The sequence below is a fragment of the Streptopelia decaocto genome (genome assembly GCF_964273445.1).
Source record: "Streptopelia decaocto genome assembly, chromosome: 2".
Taxonomy (NCBI): Eukaryota; Metazoa; Chordata; class Aves; order Columbiformes; family Columbidae; genus Streptopelia; species Streptopelia decaocto.
The window spans coordinates 36,973,830-36,999,615 of NC_138655.1; the positions used below are offsets into that span (position 1 = coordinate 36,973,830).

Below are 25,786 nucleotides of genomic sequence, written 5' to 3' on the forward strand. Positions count from 1 at the left end.
TTGAAGTGAGCTTGGCTAGGGAAGGCTTCAGGCTAAAAGCTTCCAATTAAGAATACAGGACAGTTTGTTGGGGTATTTTTGTGTGTGTGTGTGTGTGTTTTAATTTTATTTATTATTTTTTTAATTCTTTTGCTATCCTGGATGGTTGTTTTACCTACAATTTCTTATTTTCAAGTTCCTGTAAAACAGCATGTGAGCTCTGGAGTCTTGTACTGGTACAGCTCAGTGTTCTATTGCTGAGGTAAGTTTGGCCTTAGAAATAGACACAGACACATTCTAGTTTCGTTTCTTTAGAACCTCTCCATTGTGTTCCTTTTCCAAGTAGTTTATTTTGAAAGGCTGCTTTTTAGGTTTTTTCATAATGCTGGATAATTTGGCATAAAGTATGTGAGAATTCTTCTGTTTTCATCTCTGTTCCCAGTTTGACCTTTCTAGTGATAGTCATACATACTCTTAGAGGATATTATTTTTTTGTCAACCACAATATGTTAATTTTCAATTGTTCTTCCATTTCTGGGGGTAAAAATAGCCAAAAAAAGGATTACTTGATTGTTCCGTCATTCTATTGCTGTATAACTGAAGAATTTTAGAACAACAAAGAACAGTGTTTTCTTGGAAAACATCAAGAAAAATATCTGATCATGGTGTGGAATACGTTATCCTTCTTTTGAGAAAAAGAGTCGAACCACTAAGTGTCATGAACTTATTTGTTCTTCAAAAGCATCAGAATCTTGATTAACACAGCATAAACCAGTTTTGAAAGGGATATATGTGTATTCCTCTAAATATTCAGTAAAGTTTGTTAGTTGACACTATACTGATGTGAGCTACAGATTTGCCTTCCCCAGTGGGTGGATTCAGGTCAAAAAAAGTACACAGCTGCAGGATTGCTGGGGTTATGATTCAGTACATTGGTAAAGAAAGAATATGCCTTGCATATACTGTTTTCTAGTCCATTGCAAAATGTTACGCATTCTGGCACAGGAATGGTGTTGTCCAATTTCCTTCATTTTTCTCTTCTTGGGGTGTTTACAGAGATATTAAGGGGAGACAAAATTCATAAGAATTACATGGGTAGAATCCTTTAGATGCCTTTTCGAAGTGTTTTCTTTTTACACTTTTGCTGCTGTACTATTTAATGGCTTATAGTGCTACTGGCATTTAATTCACACTGAAGTAGTCTAATCCCTGCACTTCGAGTGATTTCTCTCAAATTAGCTCTGCTTTGAGCAGAGGATTGGACCAAAGGACTATCAGCAGTATCTTCTGTCCCTTCCAACTGAATTATTCTACTATTCTGTCTCTTGATACTTTACTAAGGCAGTATTTCATTCTCTAGGGTCCTTCAGGAAAGGAGGTATTAATATCTTTGGTGGTGGTGGTGCTCGACAGTTGCCTTCCATTGGGGATGATCTGTTGAAAACTACTGGAGTTTCTACTGAAGTAGTGATACTACTAGAATTTCCTAAAACTTAACACAATTTTCTGATTCCAGTCAGAAGACTCTTGCAAGGCCATGGTTGTTTAACAAATCCTTAACCCACAGCGTATTTTCCAGTGATCATTATTATGTGGATGAAAAAAAAAAAAGTATGAATGTGTGTATAAATACATACATATGATACATCAAAACCAAACCAGACTGGCTTAATTTAATTCTTTGAAGCAGAAGAGGAGGTGATGCTGTCAGGGCTCCAGAGTGGTTCTAAGGATGTCAGGAAGGGTAATAAGGTAGTTTAGACACCAGTAGTCTTCATATATAACTTCAAAATCCTTGCTGAAATTATATCTTCCACATGAAATCATAGTTTTAGATATGACTTCGGTACTGAATGTCTTAAAAGTACTTTAAAATGCAAATCATGATTGAAAGACTTAAAGAGCAGCTAAATAACAGGACTTAAATATAATGCATTTCTTAATGGTTTGATGGGCATAGATGTGAAATGAGAATGCGCATAGGTCCCTCTAGTGGTGTGAAATGCTACGTGATACTTTCAACTTATTCATAAGTAGAAATGACTTGTGTCTTGCAAGGCTTTAGAAATATGGTTATATTTGGCATGTGAAATTGAATATTTCTTTCAAATGTATATATTTACAGTTAGTGGAAACTTTCAGATATTATGTTACATTTGAATAGTATCTGCTATGTAAAAATGTTAAATGAATGCGTAGTTGCCTTTAATATGGAAAAATTGTGAGATATTACTTCCATGAAATGATTTCCTTTAATTTTTTTTAGGACAAACTTCCTCTGAGCATATGCACCTTAAACTTCAGGTTTCCTGTTCACACATAAGAAAGATCCTTCCTCACAAATATTTTTTTAAATTCCTTTTTCTGTTAATGATACCTGAGATCCTCAGTTAAGCTCTTTCTATTGGTAATAGTAAAATTCAGTTATTTTTATCATGCATAATTTCCTATTTACCTATTGCCTGTAGTAGGGAAGAAGTGGAGAGCACAGTTTTTATGCTGGATAAGCCTTGTTTTGACCAGGACCTCATGAGAGGCTGTGAGTCCTTATCCTTTGCATTAGAAGAAAGTTAAAGCATTTTGCTAAAAATTATGGTTTCTATTAAAAAAATTTAAACCAAGTCATAATTAAATTGTCATTCTTTCCTTCATTGTCTGTTCTTACTATGAAAGATGCAAAAAATTCTGAGAGTATATCAGTATATTATTATTTTTAAAGTGATTTTGACTTGTCTTTACTAATTTTTTTTATTTCAACATGAGAAAACTAAGTATTTAATATCCCTGGTAAATATGACAAAATTATTTTGTCTAGTATTTCATGCAGTACAACACACTGGAGAGATTGGGAGTGGGAAGAGAGATTAAAATAAGTGTCTTGGAGTACAGATTATATATGTTTCATGAAGACAGTTTACGTTTTTTTTCTTGCTGTATATGCATAACGCTATCAAAATAACTGATGTTAGTAAACAGAATTATTGCTTTTTATTTTAGAGAAAGTTGATTGTTTTTAATTAGTGTCTCACTAAGATGCTTAGAAACAAGAATATCATAATTTTAATTAAAAAAAACTTGGAAGTAAAAAATACTTTCGGTGATATTCTCACTTTAAGTATGAAGAAATAAGAAAGGTAGAAGAATGTCATAGGAGAGCTGCTGTTGTCTGGGCACAAAGGTCTGCAGTTTGTCTTCTGGTTCCTTGCATCGAAGGCACTTCTGGACGCTGTACCTTCTTCACACACCTGACTTCCCGACTCTGCTTTTCATTCTGTTCCAGTTCTGAAGATTGTAAATGTTTTACATTTATTTATTTTCTCATGCTCATTTGTCCTTAAACTGTCCTTATCGCTTAAGAGCAGATGGTCACTGTTAGACATTAGAAAAGCATTTAGCACACTGAAAGCTCCAAATGAACTGATGGACGGGCCGGGAGGAGGAATGGGTTTGCAGCATGGCTTTTCTTGAGCAAATGTAGTGCACTCTGCACTCCTCACCTTCTCTTCATTATAAATACATCCTGAACCTCGCTTTTGGTAGGGTCTCTGAAATTAGCATCTCATTTCATGACTCATGAGAAGACAGTTGGCTGACGTTCTCATTAATCACGCATATAGCGGGAATGACTGTCCTGCTTGTGCCAGGAGGGAAATACCAAATTTCCATTGCACAACTGTGTCATTCAGTTTACCAGTCCTTCCTATGAATGTGTCTTTGCTGGTCTGCCAGAACTGCAAAGTGGCTGATTGTTGTATCCATCATAATTTATCTGTGAGGAAAAGGAAACTGCAAGCATGGGTACTATCAGTGTTCCTGCAGCTTTAAGAACATGTATTTCCCTCCCCCCCTCCTTCCTTGAAAGCTAGCTATTTTCTTTTTCAGCCTCCCTTTTAAATTAATTACCTGTCAAACCTCCACATCTGACTCACCTATTCTGAATCGTCCCATAGCAAATGTTGAGCTGTTAGGTTGGTGTAGTCCCCTGAATTAGGTGTTCTGGAACTGCAGAGGGCTGGGAGGGCTCAACAATATTTTTTTCTTATTTAGAAGTTATTCTGACTATTGCAGATCTAATTGATAGGCTGCTTGGTCAAGCTGCTATTGCCTAACTTGGGCTATACATGTGGAATAAATAGTTCAGAGGGAATCGCAACCCCCTGCCCCTGGGGTGGAACAACCCCAGGCACCAGCACAGGCTGGGGACTGACCAGCTGGAAAGCAGCTTGGCAGAGAAGGTCCTGAGGGTCCTGATAGACACTGGGTTGGACAAGCCATCAGTGTGCCCTTGCAGCAAAGAAGGTGAGTGGTACCCTGGGCTGCATTAGGAGAGTTGCCAGCAGGTGGAGGGAGGTGATCCTGCACCTCTGCTCAGCAGTGGTGGTAACACACCTGGGTCCAGGTCTGGGCTCCCCAGTACACGAGAGATATGGACATACTGGAGAGTCCAGCTAAAGGATCAGCAATGTGTTTAAGGGGCTGATGAGGAGAGGCTGAGAGAGCTGGGACTGTTCAGCCTGGAGCAAGGAAGACTCAGGGGGACCTTATCAATGTATATCAATACCTGTATATAAATACCTGAAGGAAGGGTGCAAAGAGGACGGAGCCAGGGTCTTTTCAGTGGTGCCCAGTGCCAAGACAAGAGGCAGTGGGCACAAACTGAAACATGGGAGGTTCCCTCTGCACATCAGGAAACACTTTTTCACTGTGAGGGTGACCTGGCACAGGTTACCCAGGGAGGTTGTGGGTTTGACCAAAGGCCCTCCAGAGGTCCCCTTCCACCTCAACCATTCTGTGATTCTGTAATGACAGTATTGCTGCCAGGAAGGCTGGAATAAATCATAGAACAGTTTGGGTCAGAAGGGCCCTTCAAAGATCATCTAGACCAACCCCCCTGCAATGAGCAGGGACATCTTCAACTAGATCAGGTTGCTCAGAGCCCCATCCAGTCTGGCCTTGAATGTCTCCAGGGATGGGACATCTACCACCTTTCTGGGCAACCTGGGCCAGTGTTTCGCTACCTTCGATGAAGTTGGCTTGTTGTTGTTTGTTTGAATTTTATCAACTGGAATGGTGCTTTTTTTCCTTTTTTTCTTCACCCCCTTTTTTAAAGTAAAGGGGAGAAAAATAGGATTGTGTAAGAGTAGTGGTTTATGAACTGTACAAACTGATGGTAGTTTAAAAATCTTTTTGAGATGGATGTGTCGATAACATATTGCAAAGTAAAGAGTAATGACTGTTCAGCTTCACAGAAAACTGAGTATTTCATTTGCCCCTGTACCCACATGATGATCAGAAATATACTGAAACAAAAACATGTGCAACCCCCCCCAAATGGCTTATGAACACAAATACAGGTTGGACTCAGGTCTGTGCTACCAAATCCTCACATTTCTGTGTTCTGTTGCGTGCTTCGCTGAAAAAAAGCTGGGTTTTTTATTTGTATTACCTACGTCATACTGTTCTGCTGAAGATTAATGGGTGACATCTGTGACAGTGAGACTTATTTGTAGCATGACAACAAAAGTAGGCTTTCGTTAACTATAGGTCTGTAAAAGACTGCTTAAGATGAAGAAAACTATCTGTACTGGCAGAAGAGTGCTGATTTCTCCTACTCAAAATATTTAGATTTACTGAGATTTAGTGAAGTTCCTGGATTTTGTATGGGACTTTATGGATATTTTAGGTCATTTTATGAACTAAATATATGCCCACTTTATATTGTTTTATTTCAAAACTAATTACTTCTGTTCTGAAATATGGATTTTAAGGGGCTGGATCAAGATTGAGGGGGAAAAACTACTTAACTGAAACCTACGCTCTGTTAACAGGAACAGCTGTATCGCTTCCTGCTTCTCTGTTCTGCAGGCTGGCAGTGCTAGCTGTAACCTCATGTTGACAAATGTGGTTAGAAATATTGGTAGAATAATGCAGCATGACACAGTCTATTCATTTGCCTGCTGTATGGATGAATGTTGCTTTATAAGCAACCTTTATCATATGTAGTACCCCAGCTTACATAGCTGGGATAAGTATGTACCAGTGTCTTCAGAGGAAGCATCCTTGGCCTTAATTGTGCTGACTTGAAGTAAGATATTTCATGTGAAGGTCTGCATTAGCCCTTGGAGAATGATGGGAATTCGAGAATCCTGATGGAGTATTTCAGGCATGGCTGAAAGACTATTTCAGTTTTGCCAATTTATTCTCTGTTACTGAAGACCGTTGCTGTGAAATGCTGCTGCATTTGATTACATACTGTACTGTAAATGTCAGTTCTGTTCAGAGGCATTTTATTAGTGTAGATTGGAAATTAATATATTAATGAGTTAATGTAGAACAAAAAGTATGTGGAAGCCTCTCAGGGAGAAAATTGATATGGATAAAGTTTTATGTAGAATTAAACTCCTTTCACTAGAAATCACTGAGTTTTTAATTGAGATTGTTAAGGCCAGACCTTCCTCTGTACAATAGTATAGACTGACTTAATCAGTTACCATTTTTGTTGTTAATTTCACCAGTTTCTAGTATGCCCTTTTCTTGGAAGGGCAAGAGGCTCTGTACTACAAGTTGTGCTCATGTTGATTTTGATGATCTGCATTTTTGGAAATGAGCATGTTTGCATTCACTTCTTTAATACACATTTTTCTTTTTAACGTAAGTAATTTCAGGCAGAATGAGGGAATATCAAGATTATTGACTGGCTGTTGGTTCTGTACAACTGCTGTTGCGGGTGCTGCTGAAAAGAAAGTAAAGGCCAAGTTTGGCCTTAAGTATTTCAGAAGAAAAATATCTGGCTCATTGCAAAGAAACTGTAGATATATGTAGTTTGATCTTCAGGTTCCTAAAACACTTCAAACATATCAAGTGGAATTGAACACAAGCTAGCAACAGTCATTTGAATAGCTAAACCCCTCAACCTAATAAGAGGAGAAATATTTTGATTAGTCTTTGAAAACAGGCAAAAACCATCTTCTGTAGTCATTTCACTGTACTAGGAAAAGGAATTACATATGCTATGAAAGTAAATGTGGTGCTTGTTTGGCAGAGGAGAGGTGCTGAGCATAATTTTCTGCAACACTACCAAAATCACTTGAGTGCGTCTAAAACTTTACTGGCAGACTTAGGAGAATTTCTGAGGTTTAAAATCTGTGTAAAAGTTATTTGTTATATCCTGAAGACCTCCTTGTAAGTCTTGTGTCAACACACAATGACTGATAATATCGTGCTGGTGTATATATTTTATGTGATTTGCTAAGGACACAGATTGGATGTGTATACATGAGAGCAGTTTTCATGTGTTTTTACACAATTTCCATAATACTTTTGTCCTTTCAATAGATTTCCTTAAAAAGATACATTTTAGCTGTGATTTAAATATTTGTTTTTCTTTACAGAATGCTTACATAGAAAACCTTCTTTTCTAAGTCATATCTCTGTACTTCCTATTAATAAAAACCTCTGTGGCTGAAACACTTGATACAGCTCCTTTGTCGTACCAGATTTCCCTGAATGTTTTTTTTTGTAAAGGTTTATTAGAGAGAGTATTTATTTTCTTGTTTTTTGTAGCAAATTCTGAAATCGAGGTGTCTGTGTCTGCAAGAAATGTGAGAAGGTTGCTTAGTTTTCAGCGATACCTGAGATCTTCCCGTTTTTTCCGAGGTATCACTGCTCCCAATTCTTCGAACATTTTAGATGATGATTATAATGGACAAGCTAAGGTTAGTGGCTTGATTTTTACTTTATTTTTAAAAGCATGTTTTTAAAAATGTTCACTAGTATATAACTGTATCTTATGTTAAGAGAGAGTGCAGCCAAATGCAGATTTTAAGCATGTATTTTTGTATGTATATGTGTATGTATGTTTGTATCTTAATCAAGTTTAGCCAAAATTACCTGATTTCTAACAAACTCCTTCACCTCCCACAAGTTTACTGGGATGATTTTTAGAGCTTATATGGCTGGCAGTTTTTTTTAATAACTCTAGTGAATGGAAGATACACTGTAATAACTGAAGAAAAAGTGAAGAAGGAAAAATGTAACTGTATTTAAGAAATGTAATGGAGCAATGTGGACAACTGTGCCCCCTCCCCACACCCCTCGCCCTTTTTTTCTTTTCGGTATTAACCTCATTGCTGAACATCCGGAGGAGTGAGTGACTACTGAAAACTCAATAAAATGCATAAATGGGTTTATCAGAAGATTATTATGCCAAACTGGCTTTGTTTTTGGTAGCTCTCATCTCTGCCGGCGCTGCAGTAAAGCTGCTGAGATGATGGGCAGCACTTAAAGAACAGATAGTTGGATGAAGGGCTGGTGAATTGGTACAGAGGAGGGGTAGAGCTGAAGGGGAGTGAGCAGGCAAAGCTCACAGGTTATTCAGGATCCCAAAGGCTGTGTCATCTTGGAGATTGTGTGTAAAGCTGCTTGTTAGCGACATTGACACAGAAAAGGAGCTTGCTGATCATGCAACATATCCATACGGCACGTCATCAGGCCCCAGGGTAGGAAAAACCCGATGATCTGGAGGATGGATTTAAAAAATGTACATTTAAGTAAACAGCGGAAGATCTTGTTAGTGCTGTTTGTTTCTTCTGGTAGCTGAGTTTTAGGGACTGGTGGAGAAAAGCTAGAACATAGTATGAAACAGCTCTACCAGTCTGATGAGAATAGGGGAAGGCAAGTACCTGTTGTAAAATGCACTGGCCAGGAATTTCTGCTAGAGGCAGGAGAGGCAAAGACTCTGACTGCTGAACTCTGAATGCTGTTTGCTGCTCGTGTTCATCCCTGTTGCCAGAAGAACAGGTCGTATGGAGCAGCTGTGAAGAAGTGCCAGTGCAGTGAAGTAGAAACTCAAAAGCCAACTTCTTAAAAAAATTAAAGGCTTGTCTTGCGTTTAGTAAAGCATCTCGGTATTATTTCTCTTCTAGAAACAAAAACCGAAAGAGAGAAAACTAGGTAAAGGACTACACAGAGATTAATTTAGTAACGCATTGCAAAAATTAAAGTGGAAGAAGTCAGAATACAGAGTCATTCTGTCATATTGCTTCTGGTTTTCACCTAATGGTTTTAAATTGTGTCTTATTTCTTTTAAGAAATTGACTGAAGGATGAAGGGAAAATCTCCAACCAGTTCTGTCAAGGCACTACTTGTTGTGTATTGTATGGGGTTTTTTTAACATGTTTTTCAGTTATCAGACAAATTCAGTTATTTTTCTGATGCTCTTTTTTGTATGTAGAAATCCTAAGACTTGCACCTGTCTCTGAAATCTTAAATACTCCACTGGGCTATGGGAAGATGGCATATACTGAGGAAAAAACATGACAGCTTTTGTTTTCTTTCAGTGTATGCTGGAGAAGGTTGGAAATTGGAATTTTGATATTTTTCTTTTTGATAGACTGACAAATGGTGAGTCTACCTCTCCTACTTCATTTGTGTTTTATCTCCTAGCATAACTATTGCTCTTACATTGCAGTATGTGATTGCTTGTTCACTAAAAAGCACAAATTTCATCAGGTAGTAGTTTCTTATTGAAGTCTTAAATCTAAATCCTAGTTTGCCTGGTCACTCTGTTAAAACACAGTTATCATCAGTACTGGTATAATAATCACTGATTTGTAGAAGAGGCCCTTATACTTAGTAGGTTGCTGTTCTCTTAGTAATTTGATGTAAGTTAATAATTTTGCTAACTCAGTTTGTTTCTTTTTAATTATGGAATGCTGGTATGTTATATGGTTGTGTCCAAAAGGTCATTTATATTGAACAAGTATTTTTCTGATCAATTTAATGTTAAATAGAATAGTTCTAGTACTTTACAATTAAATAAGAAGGCATTTTGGTATGAATGCATTATAATTATGACATACAATAGAATACTTAGTTAGGAGTTGAGCAGACAGAAGCTGCTGTACACATAGCTTGCACAATATACAAAAAGAAAGAGAATATTACGATTAGTTTCGTGTACCAATTACAATAGGAACTAAAGAAGTAGTAAAAAAAAAATCAAATAAAGTGTTTGAATTATGGACAGACAATTAGAAAGGTCATCTGTAAATGTGCTGGGAAGGAGGAGGGAGGGCTGCTGCAGAGGGTAGGGTGAGGTTTTGTATTACAGTCACAGCAATGGAAGCTGAGTTTTGAATAGAATGGAAGAGGATGATCAGCAAGCCCAGCATCAAGGTGACATTTGTGCCATTGTGGGAAATGAATGGAGAGCAGCTCTTGCAGGTTTTACATCAGTCAAATGGAGCTGGTAGCAGAAGTGCAGTTGGAGTGTTTAAAATTGGCAGAAAGAAAGATAGAAGATCAGAAAGGAAAATATGGCAGCAAAACCTTATTTTCTCTCCTGTTTTGTTGAGGAGATGCTTGGCTTAATGTAGTGTAAAAGTAGTATCCTCGCAGTTTTGTTTCATACAGACAATGGATATAAAAATGAAAACAATGAGGATTTTTACAAATTGAATGTTTATATAGATAGTGATAAACATTAGACTATATAACAGAATGAGAAAAAGCTATGTGTGCAAGGCAAACTGTTTGTAAACATGGTTTATTTTGGATTAGTTTATCAGATGGGAGTAATCTCAAATCATCCTTTCTATCAGAGGCCTTCTGTAGCTTTTAAATATGCTTTTTTCAAATACATTTTAGATACTACCAGTACAACTTCTGTTGTGGAAGCCTTCCTATACCATCCTTTTTGCATCCTAATTTAGGCATTTTAGGAGGACATTTTGAACAGGGAGTCTTGTTCTTGAAAGTTTGTAAGGTGAGAATGCTGTGTATGAAACTGCTTGATGAGCTGCCTGTAAAAGCTCAGTAAATGTTCGAAGAATTGTGAGAAAGTGGTGTGCACATGTGAATATATTAAGCCTAGTAAGAAGCTACATTTAGCAGAAATTTTTGTCCTTCCATACCTCAGTTTCTGTCTGTGCTAAGCTCATTAATTCCTGCTAAATGACGATCGTCAGAGTCAATGTGCCAAGACTGAGTTATCTGGCACTACATATTGTTTGCAGAGTAAATAATGGACAAGCTATTTCAAGTAAGCATTTGCAGACTATGTCTCTTACAGTTTTACTTATTTTACCACTGCAAGTGATTGTAAAATTATAGCTATGAGTAGGCAAAATATATTGTAAGCTTGTAATAGTATACATTTCCTAGAGAAATTTAAAATGTTTTATTTGAATTCTGGGTGAAATAAGGAGTAGTTTACCAAAATACATCATGAAAATGAGAGCATATGTGCAATGTATGCTAATCAAGAGTGTTGGCTAGTGTTTTTTCTTTGCCTGATTACTTTTCTGTTTGGTTTTAAGCTGTATGTTGATTTATAAAAGTCATGACACGACATACCACAAAGTTAAATACTGTTTTAACGGGTTTGCACATTGAAGCCTGTTGATTTTTTTTTTTTCTTTTTAATGTTCAGTAACGTTTTCCTCCGATCAGTTGACAGTGGACAATTGGCAAATGCATTGTCATGATGCAAAAACACTACTGATTACTGGAGGAGGTAGCTAATGGAATCCTGTCATGCAGTAAGATTTAAATATCATCAGTTGGTGTAGATAAATTTGCTTGTATAATTTTTGTGACCGATTTGTTTGAAATAATACATTTCTTATTAAAGAGTCACTGATTTCATGACTTCCAATGAATTAGTATTTTCATCTTATTTTTAGGAAACAGTCTAGTCAGCTTAACCTTTCATCTGTTTAATCTTCATGGACTAATTGAACACTTCCAGTTAGATACGATGAAACTCCGTAGATTTTTGGGTAAATACAGCTTTTTATTATGATGAATATTGCTGTTTATCCGCATTTTTATTCCTTAAATGAAGTGCTGGTTATAGTTTAGCAATAAGGTTTGAAGAGTACCGATGTAGCCCAGATTGTGCAGTGATTTAAATTATATGGATTGAGACAATCGCTCAAAGTTTCTATGAGCATAGAAATGTCCATGTTAAATCCAAGCAAGTATTAACAAGTTTAGTAGTTTTGTACCAGATGCTGTATTGTATTTATTAAATCTAGATGATCAGGAATATATGTGACATTGTATGTCATTTTTACTGGGAAAGGCTAGACAGCTCCTTTCTTTGTGTTGATTTTTCAATTAATGATATTGTTTCCAAACTTTACCGAACATACCAGTTTGGCCGTGTTTAATGGTGCCAATTTGATGCCATCTCTTGCTTGCTCAGACCCTCCTACAAATAAGCGCTGTTCCTTGTGGCAACGCTTTCTCCATAGACAGAGCGCACGGGTGGGCCTGCGGCGCTGCAATTGTAAAGATGATGTAGAATATTCAAACCAAGTGGTACTTTGACTTGACAGCTGAAGGAGCTGTCTTTCTGCATCCCCAGACCATAGACACAGACACTGCTGTGAGACAACCTTTGGTTCTTTTGTGTCAGTACCTTTTATGTAATTTTGTGGAATGGGATGCTTTTTTGGTGTGTGTGGTTTTGTTTTGTTTTTTTAACTGGGCAGGAGAAACAAGTTTCTGGTCCCTTTTACCAGGCTTTCACAGTTTCAAAGAAAATAATTTTGTGGTAATAAGCTTGTCATTTAACAGGGGAGAAATCACATTTGAAAGGCGCTTTTCCCCTTTCAAATAAGGGAATGTTTTTGTTTTCATCATTTAATTCTCTTTCAGCTTGAAAAAAATTGCAGTTCTGGCTGGCAATTCATGTTGCTTTAAAGTGACTCAATTCCTTTCAGTTTCAAAAAGGTAGATCAGCTGACCTTGAGGACTGAAATATTGGTATGTGAACAAAATGATCATAGAAATCTGGTCTTAGGTTACTCAAGTTGTAACTGAGTGTGTTTTGTCTTTATCTTCTTACTTATTTCCCGGTTAGTTGAGATTTAGCCGAAGACAATCCTTAAAATGAAAGACCAGTTAGAAATGACTGGATTACTTAAATGCTTATCAGAAGAAAAGAATAAGTCTTGACTGCATATGACTACTCAAAGCCGTAAGTCACTAAAATTAGATTAGACTTGGAGGAAGGCAAAATTTTATTCTAGCTTTGAAGTTCACCACCTTTCCCTTTTCATTAATGCCTTCTACTTAATAGCAGTAAGAAAAACATTTCTTAGCTATGTGCTAGCCCATCTGTCCAATCAAGGAACCTTTCTTCCAAATAAAGCTTTTCACTGTGAACCCAATTCATCCTTTTCTTTTGCTACCTCTTATACCCTAGCCCGAAGTAATCTGAAGATCAAATTCCAGAAGACTGGGACAGCTCAACTGGTCCCTAGTGCCACACAAAATTCACTTTATCTGAGAACTGACCAGAATCTTTTTAAGGAGAGGAATTTGATTTTAGTCTTCAATAGGGTCTCAATATTTTTGTGTGTGTGTATATATATCTCTATACAATCTCATATATATACATCACACGTGTGTGTGTGTGTATATGCTTATACACAGTCTTTCTGTGATTTCCAGAGGTTACTTGGAGATCTTTATCTTTCTGCTGTGTGTTTTCAAGTTCTTATTCCAGATCCAAACAAGGGGAGAAAAAACACAAAGTACTATGATCCTGGAAACATAGGGTCTTTGTGCCATTCTAGTTCTGGCAAACTGTGATCAAAATATCCTAAGTCTGCTTTATTAAATAAGAAAATAGTAGACTTCAGGTAGCTGGACCAGCCTATGGAGCCACAAAACAATTAGGATTAAGCCAAAGCATCCGCATTAATGCGCTGGATGTGAGAAACACGTGAAAGGGAGTTCCACTACAGATTAGTAGAGCCCTAAGATGCTTATTTTCATGATTTTCCATATGAGGTGTCAGAGGTGCATTGAGTACTCTTGAGATTACACAGCAGTGGCAGTAATGCTCTTAACATTACAGTCACAATTACTGGAGAGTACTGGCTTGTCAACTGGGTTGGAAAACATGTTTGGGGCATATTTGTTTGAATGGGACTGACAGACTGTAGTCAGCCAGGAAGATGCTCTTCTGAGGTCTGCTTGCAAGAGCTGATGAGTCGTATCTTGCAAAACTTTAGAGTATGCTTTCATTGCTGTGCTTCAGAGCTCCATCCTTTTTAACGTCATAGTTATTTCCCTCTGTGTACTGAAGCTAATGTGCATGTCCTTTAAAGTATTCTACCTGTAATGTTTAAAGACAGGACGATGGAAGAAAGCAAGAAAGAAGTTCAATAAAACATACTAAGTCTGGGAGTGGTTAGTCAGACTATCATCTAGATGAGATTCTTTTCTAAATTGCATATAGGCTTAAATTGGCCTAAGTACAAGTATGAGAAGATGCCTAAACTATGTAGAGGTGGTTTCTTATGACCACTCTCGTGAAGGGGAAAGAAAAGCACTTCATATGACAGGAAAGCAGTGCCTAATTCCTATGATCTTGTTTGTTTTCAAGGCATGATACGAAGTCTTCCTGATGCTTTGATGAATAGTATTATCTTCGTTTTGTATTCCAGGTCGCCTCAAAGTTCAGGCAGGCTAGATTATCAAAGGGAGCCTTTCCTGGGAAGTTATCAAAGTACCTCAGATTATATGTTGATTTCAAGTTGTTTAATTTCGGTCTGAGATGACTTTACGTGTAGTTGATTTCCTTTAGAAAACACTGTTTCTTCACATAAAAATCTTTTATACCTGGGTCTTGGTTCAACTGAAAATTACTGACTTTGGTGCTTTTATGTGTATTTAACTTGTGATACTGCATATTTCTGTGTCTAACAAGCATATAAAATGGTACTTGAAAAAAGTGCTATTTCATTTAAATTTGGATATTTCTTATTTTCCTACAGTTATGGTTCAGGAAGATTATCACAGTCAAAACCCTTATCATAATGCAGTTCATGCTGCTGATGTGACTCAGGCCATGCACTGTTACTTAAAAGAGCCCAAGGTAAGGGAGTGATCTCATTTTCACATCACGTGTATGTACAGAAACACATGTATTTGTGTGTGCTTATAAATGGATTGTGTGCAAATATACATATACGTTTATGTACACGTACACACAAACAAGCTTTTTATTAAAAACAAACCCTAAAACCCAACAAAAACCACTTTTGAACACTAAAAAGCAGGGAATTACTGTCTGTTGCTGGGGCTGTAGGTTCACACTTAGCAGTGGGATTTTTTTCCTGTTTCTGAGCCGCCTTTGACTTTTGTGTGACTTCATGTTGAACCAGAGTAGGGAGTTGAGATTGCAGCTGTTTAACATAGCCTTATGCCCCAGAACGTATACATGGAATTGCATCCTGAGTCAGAGCTGGCAATACTAAACCTGTGTGTTTGTGGTTGAGGGTGGGGGGGGGGTTGTTTGGTGCTTGGTTTTTGTACTACCGTTACCCTTGCTTTGTGCATCTTTGATGTTAATGCATAGTGTGTTTCTGCTATAGAGGCACCTTAAAGCAAGACGTGAGGAGTTCTTTGGCCTTTCTCTATAAAAAAAGGGCAGTGTGACAGACCTTAAGGAGCTGAGCTAGTGGAATGTTTCTTACGAATTGGACTGCTGGCAATCTGCCTTAAGTCGTGTCTTAGACAAATTCAGGGCTTAATCCTGTCCTGTGTTAGACTGAAAACTGTAGTACTCTCTAGCCAGGTGAGACAAATTATCTACCTTGCAAGTTATTGCCAGTCTGGTATTCTCTTGAATAGCATTGCTCTTTATTTTGCTTCTGAGGTAAAACCAAGTAAGTTCTGGCTCCATGGATGTTTTTCAGAGGCTCTTTGCCCACTCTTCCCACTCAGTTTCTCAGCGCTGCTCTCAGATGAATTGTTGGTGCAGGGAGCCAGATCAGAGCTGATACACGAAGAGCTTTTTTTATGACATGCAGTTTGGAAGCTCTGAGCATTTTTTATTTAATACTTGTGATGGAAGTTTTGTAATGCTTCGGATTCAAGTATAGACTTTGTATTTTTAGTAACATGTACAGCTACTGGTTCTGTTGCACCAAAGTATGTTATTAACATGTGAGGCATGATAGATGGCACATGCAACAGGGAACATAAACTCGTGTCCTCACAGGGTGTTTGCTGCATTTCACGTGTGTGCAGGCGGAACTGTCCTCTCTGTTTTAGTGCAAGCTGGACTTTATTACTCAGTTCAACTCTCAGACCTCCCAACCAGAAGCAGTAACAGCTATGAACAGTGAAAACAAGTCTGTGCAGTTTCACACTGAGTTAATCGACATGCACATACTTCTTGAAAATATTTATTTTTGGCTGATTTTTCTCTTTTGGTTCTTTTCCTGCTAGATTTTGAAATATAATTTTGTGTAAAGAGTAGAAATCCATTCTGAACAGTTCTGAAGTCTTCCAAAGCATTAGTTTCTTCGTTTTAAGAGGAAAGGTTTCTGTGTATTTTTTTAAGACATACTCTGTATTTAAACCAGCATTGACACATACAGACAGATTTGGTAAATGAGATGGAGAGCTAATTTTAAGAATTTGTTGCTTTTACAGGATCTGGTTAGAAATAGTACTTCATTACCAGCCAGAAAGTAGCATTTTGTGTGCCAGCATTTTTTTGGCTGAACCTTAAACCACTGTTGAAATCTTGTAGCTCTTGGGGCAGAAATACTGTCAGAAGTCAGTGGAATATCAGTTTTACATTATTAAAATTTTCTCAGAGTTTCTATTGGCTTTTAATTACTAAAAAAGAAAAAAATGCAACACCCATCCACTTTTTCTAAGGGTATACTTGCATTGCTGACACAATTACATTTGTTGTTATTATCTTACAGCTTTCCAAATCTTTAACTCCATGGGATGTTCTGCTCAGCTTAATAGCAGCTGCCACACATGATTTGGATCACCCAGGTGTTAACCAACCTTTCCTAATTAAAACAAACCATTACTTAGCAACTTTATATAAGGTAAGGACAAAATCAGTTGTTTTGTTAAAACCATGTTTGGAGGATGCTGGTGGAGTACAGAAAAGGAGTATAAAGTGTAATGTGTTTAGCTAGTGGTACGTTGGAATCAAGACACGGCTTCCATGATACTGAGATTAAAAAATGTGCAAGCTAATAAAGTATTGAGGATTTGTGAGTTTTAACCTCTTTGGGAAAAAAAAAATAACACCATCCCTCAAACCCAACAAAACTGTCTGGCACCACTTGTACTCTATAGCTCTTCAGTTTAAGAACAAGTAATCAACTGATACCTGTAATACCCTTTTCATTCGCAGAATACCTCAGTATTAGAGAACCATCACTGGAGATCAGCAGTGGGGTTGCTGAGAGAGTCTGGTTTATTTGCACATATGTCATTAGAAAACAGGTAGGTTTATACAAAATAGTATATAAATTAGTTTAAGACACAAGTAACCTGTCACTGAAGTAAGACAGCCTTGCAAAACAAGCTGAATTATTGCATGGCAGTTCTGAATACAAAACAAAGATTTATGATCTGTTTTAGGAGTTTCCCAGATACTGTGCTCTTGGAGCAGAGCAGTTCATGGTGCAATGTGATATTTAGAAAATGACATTTATTCTGAGCACACTGAAGAGTATTCATATAGTTGTAACACCTGTTTAGATTTAACTAGGCAGCCTTTTCTCATTCTGCCACCCCATCTGTAGTTTAAAATAGACCCTCTTCACCTGCTTTAACAGGAAATAAGCTTTAAATGATTAGTTTGTGCCTTTTTAGGAAAAAGAAGTGGGGGAAATCTAAAAACTGTTCCAGTCTTCCTGAAAGCTGCCAATGAAACATCCTGGTATTTCTATGGATGTTCTAGGAATTTTTCAGGTGGGGCAACACAAAACCCACAAAGCAACAACAACAACAAAACCACCACCACACACACATGCAAAAATAAACAGGTCAATAAAAATGCTAATTATAAAGCTTGTGACTTGTAAGGGGCCTATAAGAAAGACATGGACAGACTTTTCAGCAGGGCCTGTTGCAATAGGACAAGGAGTAATGGTTTTAAACTAAAAGAGGGGAGATTCAGGCCAGACATAAAGAATTTTTTTTACAATGTGGGTGGTGAAACACTGGCCCGGGTTGCCCAGAGAGGTGGTAGATGCCCCATCCCTGGAGACAATCCAGGCCAGGCTGGACAGGGCTCTGAGCAACCTGATCTAGTTGAAGATGTCCCTCCTCAGTGCAGGGGGTTGGACTAGATGACCTTTGAAGGTCCCTTCCAACCCAAACTGTTTTGTGACTAGTATAATCATCAATATGATAAAAAGAAATGTGAATCTAGTGATGGCTGTTGTTAATAATTGTTTTTTGAATGTTTGGTATTGCAAATTTCAGGCAGCTGATGGAAAGCCAGATAGGTGACCTCATTCTTGCCACAGACATCAGTCAGCAAAATGAATATCTCTCCATGTTTCGATCCCATTTGGATAGAGGAGACCTATGTTTAGAGAATGCAAACCATCGTCACTTCATTTTACAGGTGATCTTTTTGAAAACATCATTTTGGTGTCAAAAATAATTTACTTTAAATGCTAAATACTACTTCTTCCAGGATATCTCCTACTTTCAAAATGAAGTAGAAATATCTTTTAGTCATTTTGTTTGATTACAAAAAAGTTGTTCACTTCAGTCTCCCCCCCTCCCAGCACTTCTCCAAGTGATGTTGTGTGTTGCTCAGTCTAACTTTGAGCTGCTAAACCAAGGAGAGTTGTGTTTCCAAGACAAGGTTTTTTTTTAGTTCTTCTGATGACTCCAGTGCAGCCTCAGAACTGTGAAATGCTTTGTCAGAACCTGTTTCAGGGAAGGGAAGCACTATTGTTGGAAATCAGTTTGCAGCTCTGCTAGAGAGAGGTTTAGGAAGCTTTAAAAACAAAAGCCTTGTGAGTCTCTTTAGGTTTATAAAAATGTTTAGTATTGGATTCATATTGTGGACTACAAAAGAAAGTGGTAAAGTAGACAAACAGATAAGATCAGCCTTGTGCAAACCATTACTAAAAATGTGAAATACCATTTTCTTACTTTGATGTATCTTTCTGAATTTATTGTTGTCTCCTATACTAGTGCATATACTAAATATAGCACCCCTGAAATACTTTGACTTGACTGAATTTCCATATTACTCAGAGATGATCATGTGATCTGATAGTTCTCTGAGCATCTTTTAAATAGGATTATAGAACTTTAGAGAGAAGCACAAATGGTAGGTAGGTTTGTTTTTCACAAAACTTAAAATAATCTGCTGTTGGGAAATAAAGAATTACAGATGCTTCTGTTGGAGTGAGAGGTGATCTAATGCTGTATGTTCTGTTAACTTGCTAGATGGCTTTGAAATGTGCTGATATTTGTAATCCATGTCGGACGTGGGAGCTGAGTAAGCAGTGGAGTGAAAAAGTAACGGAGGAGTTCTTCCACCAAGGCAAGTAAGAGTAGCAGAATCTGTTGGTACATAATGTTTTTATACTGTGAAGAGAGCGACTGAGTCATTGCTGCCTGCAAATAAAGGGATTTATATTTAGGACTAATACAGATTTACAGTACAGTGTGGGATTTTTTTTACTTTCAAGGATTGTACTTCTTGCAAAAGATCGGTGTTACTAAAACATAGCGACGAATCTGCATAGAATCTGAATCTAGAATGGCTGGTTCAATAGATCCTTCATCTGAAGCACCTTTCAGGGTGAATAATTACGCTCACTTTACATTTACACAGTAGTTTCAGTAAATTATTAAATATATTCATCATGTATCTTCAATATTTAAACTTGATCTGTGAGGCCTGTTGGTAAGCGGGTAAGGGCTAGGGAGGAGATTTTTAATCACTGTGCCATTAAGGCGACTTACTTATGTAAGCAGTTAATAAAGCTTTTAATTGCCAAATGGAGTGAATTTTCTCCATCATTATTAAATTGTTTTAATACTATAGTGTGCTTCTCCTCTCTTAGGGCTAGTTTAGCTGACTTGAGACATGTTAATTTGTGCGTGGATGCGATAAATGGGGAACAGACTGCTTTATGTGGTGCTAATCATGTGAAGCTTATTCTCAGACAAATGTGATGCAGAAGCAGAACAACAATTTTCCTGTAGTGAAGAAATTTCAGAAGGCTGAGCTACTCTCTTCCATTTTGCTAAGGGGGGATTTTAATTTGTCATTTCTATGGCAGTCTACAAGGTTTTGCAAGGAAGTATGTTAATCTTCAGGAAACCTGTGATCTTATGTTTTTTCTTTAATTATTGTTTGACGAAAAATACAAAGTACTGTTAGGCTAATGACAGACTTGTTTCTTTTTTGGGGGGTGTGTGGGAGGGAAGAGTGCAGTCAACCAGCTGCAAGATACTGTCCTTGTTAACCAACTTGTACAACTCACCTCAGCTGGTGTTTGATGACTCCATTTGGGTCTGGACATGATGGCCTAACAGTCATGTTATACTTTTATTTCTTTAGGAGATATTGAAAAAAAATATCACTTGGGTGTGAGTCCACTTTGTGACCGACAGACAGAAACTATTGCCAACATCCAGATTGGTAACTGCAGTTCAATTTATTTTCATACATTTATTTCATAGAATCATAGAATGTCCTGAGTTGGAAGGGATCCACAAGGATCATTGAGTCCAGCTCCTGTCCCTGCACAGGACAACCCCACAGTTCACACCATGTGTATGAAGTGTTGTCCAGTCTCTTCTTGAACACTGTCAGGCTTGGGGCCGTGACACCTCCCTGGGGAGCCTGTTCCAGTGCTCCAGCACCTTCTGGGTGAAGAACCTTTTCCTAATGTCCAGCCTAAAACTCCTCTGGCACATCTTTCTGCTGTTCCCTTGGGTTCTGTCATTGGTTGCCAAAGAGAAGAGATCGTCTCCTCCCCTTGTGAGGAAGCCGTAGACCATGATGAGGTCTCCCCTTTGTCTCCTCCAAGCTGAACAAACCAAGTGACTTCAGCCACTGCTCATGTGACTTCCCCTCCAAACCCTTCACCAACTTCTTTCAGGATGCAATTTGAAAAACGTACCTTTCAGACACATTTCCTAGAGGTTGTTCCCGCTCGGTGTGTGTGTGCGTGGCAGCACTTCATTGCAAAGAGCAAGTTTTTTCCATTTGCTATATAACTTTTCTCCCTTGAATTGAGTGCTCACGGAAGGTTCTGCCCTGCCAGTCCTAGAGACGAAGCCCCTGTGTCTCCACACAGAGCAGACTCAGCCCGAGGAGCCGCTGTCTGACTGCTCTGTGCTGATACCCAGAATTTCCTCACCCCAAGTGGCTGGTTTGGGAAGAGGAGCGTTTGTTCCCCTGCCTGTGCAGCCCCTGGTGCTCTTGCCGCACTCTGGGTTTAGCTTCCATAGCGTTCCTTTTAAATGCGGTCTTAGGAAGGCAGAGATTTGATGGAGAATGGTGAATAGCTGTTAGCCAAAAAAATAAAAAATATATAACTTGAGTTGGATTGAAAATAATAAAATTACTTTTTATAGTTATTTTTAATGAAGTTGCTAATGTAGATTGAACGGGACTCAGTTAAAAGCATAGTAAAGAATGAATTTTACCACAAATAGAGTGCATTAAATTAGAGACAAAAGCTGATCTATTCGATCAGCTGCACGGCTTAGTTTGGAATGTTAGAAAATCACACATTTCTGGAATTGACAGATCACCATTGACATTTGGTTCATGCAGATAGGTGCTATAAATAAGCACACGTGCATACACACACACATGCATATAAATGTTTGTGTTGAAGTTTCGTGGCCTTTTTGTTTAAAAAACTCTCTAATTTGTATTTTAATGTATTTTTAGTCAGCTTCATATTGTGAAAATAATCTCAGATGTTTTTCCCCTCTGTTACATAGTTCAGACTGTCTATTTTTTTTTTAGGTAATTTGGTATAAAATCTATCTTTTAGAACTTTAGGTCTTCTAAATCAATTTGTGTGACGTAGGTGCTGATGTTTAGATTCTTCCCCACAGGTTCTCCAAAGTTTTCCTTTATTTGGTCATTGTTGTGAACACAAGATTAGTTTGTAACCCAATATAATGCTGTTGTTTTGGCTGACAAGGAAAATCTCTTACATTTTGAGAGGTTTTTTTGTAAAGATGCCCTAAATATCAAAATGAGTTTTGAAGTGCACGTTGGAGAAGAACAGTCTGACGTGTTGAGGATAGTCATACGCGTTGTTTATTTTCGCTACTAAATTTGATTTTAAATATTTCGTTTGAGGGTGTTTTTTTTTTTCACTTCTATGCGTGTGCTTGTTTTCCAAGGTTTTATGACCTACTTAGTGGAACCACTGTTTGGGGAGTGGGCCCGTTTTTCCAACACGCGGCTGTCGCAGACGATGCTTGGCCACCTGGGACTGAACAAGGCCAGCTGGAAGGGGGTGCAGAGGGAACAGTGCGGCAGCGGTGACGACGCCGACCCCGCTTTTGAGGAAATGGACTCAGACATATTACCTCAGGAACCTCGATTGTCCTGACCTCAGTCTTCACGACAAAACTGCCTCTTCTCTTGGTATCTGCACAGTTTGATTAAAAGAGAGAACTTGCCTGCCCAAGGTTTTGGTAAAATGGTAAAACGATGCCAGCATTATTTATTTCCAAGTTTTCCTTTGACACAGACCATTTGATCCAGAATTTTTTTAAACTGCGAGATCTGACCACAGAGCAATATGCCTACGCCTCAGTTGGTTTTTGTTCGGAACCTTGAATATGCAAAGCACAGCAGTGACTGAGCCTTGGAGGAACAGCACGGAGCTTCCTTGTGCCACACGGCTTTGGTTTGTTGGCAAAATTCGGAATACGGTCTTCAAATCTGAGACTTGAGATGGATTGTTCCACTTCCTTGGAATTTAGCAAGACTTGCATAAACGTGTCCAACACATACCTTCCACTCAGCCCCTGTTTTAATACGGAAATGTGAAGTGCCCATCCTCTGCTGCCTCTGGCAAGACTTGATGTTTACAAATGGACTCTGAAACTATTGGTTCTAGACTTAAAACCTTTGCGCATGGCTGTGAAGGAACCACTAACTCGTTGGTTGTTTTTTGTTTATTTTTCTTTTTTAAAAGAAAAAGATCAAATCCGAGACTGCAGCTCTTGTTTCTTTGGATGCCAGAAAAGCCTCCCATTTGCCATAATTTTGTTTGTGCACTGGGAACTGAGCATTCATCATAGAGCACAGCCAAGCTTTACTCCAGTGCTGTATGGGAATGCAATTTTTTAACGGCAGAAAACACTTCTGAATTTGGGAAGGGAAGGGGTGGGGGTGGGGGGAAGCGTCTGAACTGCATTGCGATCCTGCAGTGGAAACATCGCATGTTGTTTTCACTATTGTACACTTGAACTGCACATGCAAGAAAAAGGTGGAATGTCTAAAACACCATAAATCAGCTCAGGGTATTTGCCAATCTGAAATAAAGTGGGATGGGAAGCGTGTCCTTCAGAACAAGGGTACAAATGCCCCTTTCGCTGCAGCGTGTGTGTATGTGTGGGTGCGTGAGTATGTTTGGGACGGGGGAGGGTGGGAGGGTATCGGGAAGGGTTTGAACGGCAACATTTTTCTGTTCGTTTTTTGTTGTGTTTTGTTTTTGTTTTGTTTTGGTTTTTTTTAATTTATTCTTTAGAATGTGACAATTTCATGAACAGCCACATTGGGGAGGAAACTGTAACAAATTGCTACAGATGCCTTAAACTATGCACAAAGCTAAGTGACCAAATTTGTTTTTGATTTGAAAAATAATAATGAAAAAGTGCATTGTTTACGTATTCCTCCCTCTACTGAAACATTACCCACTAATGGGTTTTTGATGGGAAAAGGAGAAAATGTTTTTTAGGACAAAATTAAAGGACTAATTTTAAACTTACAACATTCCATTTTTGTAATTTGTTTTACATTGTTTTAAGTACAGTAAGCACAACTGTAATCTAGTTTGAGAAACTGGTGCTTTCTTTTAGTTTATTTGTATTTCCCTGTTATTATTGTAAAAGACTGTTTATTAATTCTGTTTACAGTTTGTTGCAACAGCCATTTTTGGGAGAGAGCTTCAGCGTAAAGCCATTTGTAAAGGCTTTGCCATATTCATTTTAATATGTGCCTGTTGCTGTTAACTTTTAATTAATAAAAAAAAAGTCTTTTCACATTATGCTCCTGTACATTTAAGTTACGACCGATTTCAGCGTTATGGAAAGGTAGCTAAGGTTGCAGTCGGCTTCCACTGTCAGACTAAGCCAACTTTTGGATTTGAAAAATACTTAGTCCTCATATGCCAAAATTGATGGCCTCTTGGAGCCTGGCCTTTTACTGTTTGAAAAGCAAATCCTCATTTACCTGATTGTTTCCCTTCTAAAATTGAGTTGTTTATTATTCGTTCATGTTCCCTGAAGTAGTATCATTAATCTCAAAGTGGCCATGTTTAAAGAAATAAATTTGTAATGAAACCTTTTTTTTGAACCCGCGTGAACTTCCTTTGCTGTCAGTGCAAGTTCTCACCATTATCCGACTTCAACAGGGAAGGATCAGATGTGAGTAATGAGCCTCCGTTATCACGTGCCCTAACAGAAAACCCTTATTTTAGCAGCTTGTCGGTGGAAAGGGTGATGCTTGCCAGGGGTGTTTGGAGCTGTCAGGACAAAGAGGTAACAGCTGCGTGTGAGCAACTTACTACAGAGAGACTGCACAGATTTGTAGGGTTACTTGTGGAAAAGTGTTGATTCCTCTTCGTTTCTGAATAAAGCATATTCCAAACCTGCAGCTCTTTTCAGAACAACCACTGAAATTGGTATCTGATGATGTCTTCCATGACTCACATGTTTTAAAGAAATGTGACTTGATTTAAAGGATCTCAACAGCAATATGAATTTTGGTGCTAGTTATGGGCTATTTAAAAGCATATTTTAATATGCATTTTAATGAAAATTTAAGCTAATTAATTCACAAATATGTGTATAGTAATATTTGAATATATTTATTAGTAACCTGTGCTTTTTGAACTTTGTGCAGTCTTGCTGTCAGCAAGGTTGATCTGCTCCAAGAGGAAAGAGTACAGCTTGTTGACATGGGAAACATGAATAACTGTTCTGAGCCATCTTTCCTGGAAATGGGTTTCTGTCTCTTCCTACCAGACTGGATTTACATAGACTGGTTCTAATCCCATCTATCAGTGTACATGGCAGCTACTCACATGTGAACTGAAAAAAAACCTGAGTCCAGAACTGTGTCTGGGACAGAGGCCACATCCCCACCATAGATGTCAGAGCGCTGCACAGACCTGCTCCCCGCGGGCCGTGTTCTCTGCTAACACAGACACACACACACCAGCCTTTGGTTACGTCTGAGGTCTGTGTCCACATACGTGAACACCCCTAGTTTGAGCAACTCCTGCTTCAAGTATTTTTCTGTGGGCAGTGGTGTTGTATGTGTAGACTATTTCAAGTAGGAAGATACAAATTAAGATACAGAAAAGTATGAAATAAATTATTTGACAGCAGCTTTGTGATTTTCTTGTGCAGGTGACATTTATCATAATTTTACACGACCAATAACGCTTGCTACATGTTGTATTTCGGGGGTGCTGAATACCCGCACCTCGCAGCAGCAGTTCAAACTGTAAATGTTTAGTTGTTTAATACATCAGTGAAGTCCTGAATTTTACAGTTAATGTAACTCAGTTCAGTTAGTTACTGCAAATGTCAGAGTTGAAAGGAAGTAAGTTGAAACACTTTGAGCAGAGGTTTTGTCTCTGAGAGAAGATGAGGATTTCAGCGGAGGGTTCCTGGGCCAGCTCTTCTGCAGCTGTGGCCCTTTGGGAGGGGGCTGGTTGTCTCACCAATGGACTGTCAGGGGAACCCCCCTGTACTAGGGGATGGGGGAACTTTCCTGCTCAGTTTGTGGTGA

General features: G+C 38.3%; 1 protein-coding gene across 7 annotated transcripts in view; it reads left to right on the forward strand.

The window, feature by feature from the left end:
- The window catches only part of PDE7A (phosphodiesterase 7A), a 78,785-nt gene extending 54,450 nt beyond the window's left edge, over nucleotides 1–24,335 (forward strand). For 5 of the 7 annotated variants that reach the window (XM_082043877.1, XM_082043879.1, XM_082043878.1 and 2 more), the window contains 10 exons: nucleotides 7,543–7,694; nucleotides 9,318–9,381; nucleotides 11,664–11,759; nucleotides 14,772–14,872; nucleotides 16,719–16,850; nucleotides 17,165–17,256; nucleotides 18,244–18,388; nucleotides 19,228–19,324; nucleotides 20,351–20,431; nucleotides 22,159–24,335. In XM_082043877.1, the coding sequence (XP_081900003.1) occupies nucleotides 7,543–7,694; nucleotides 9,318–9,381; nucleotides 11,664–11,759; nucleotides 14,772–14,872; nucleotides 16,719–16,850; nucleotides 17,165–17,256; nucleotides 18,244–18,388; nucleotides 19,228–19,324; nucleotides 20,351–20,431; nucleotides 22,159–22,370 (1,172 nt within the window). In that variant the 3' untranslated portion in view covers nucleotides 22,371–24,335. Of the gene's footprint in view, nucleotides 1–7,542; nucleotides 7,695–9,317; nucleotides 9,382–11,663; nucleotides 11,760–14,771; nucleotides 14,873–16,718; nucleotides 16,851–17,164; nucleotides 17,257–18,243; nucleotides 18,389–19,227; nucleotides 19,329–20,350; nucleotides 20,432–22,158 lie in introns of all 7 variants that reach the window. The other 2 variants (XR_014183178.1, XM_082043880.1) reach the window with 2 other exon arrangements.
- Nucleotides 24,336–25,786: the final 1,451 nt, after the last annotated feature.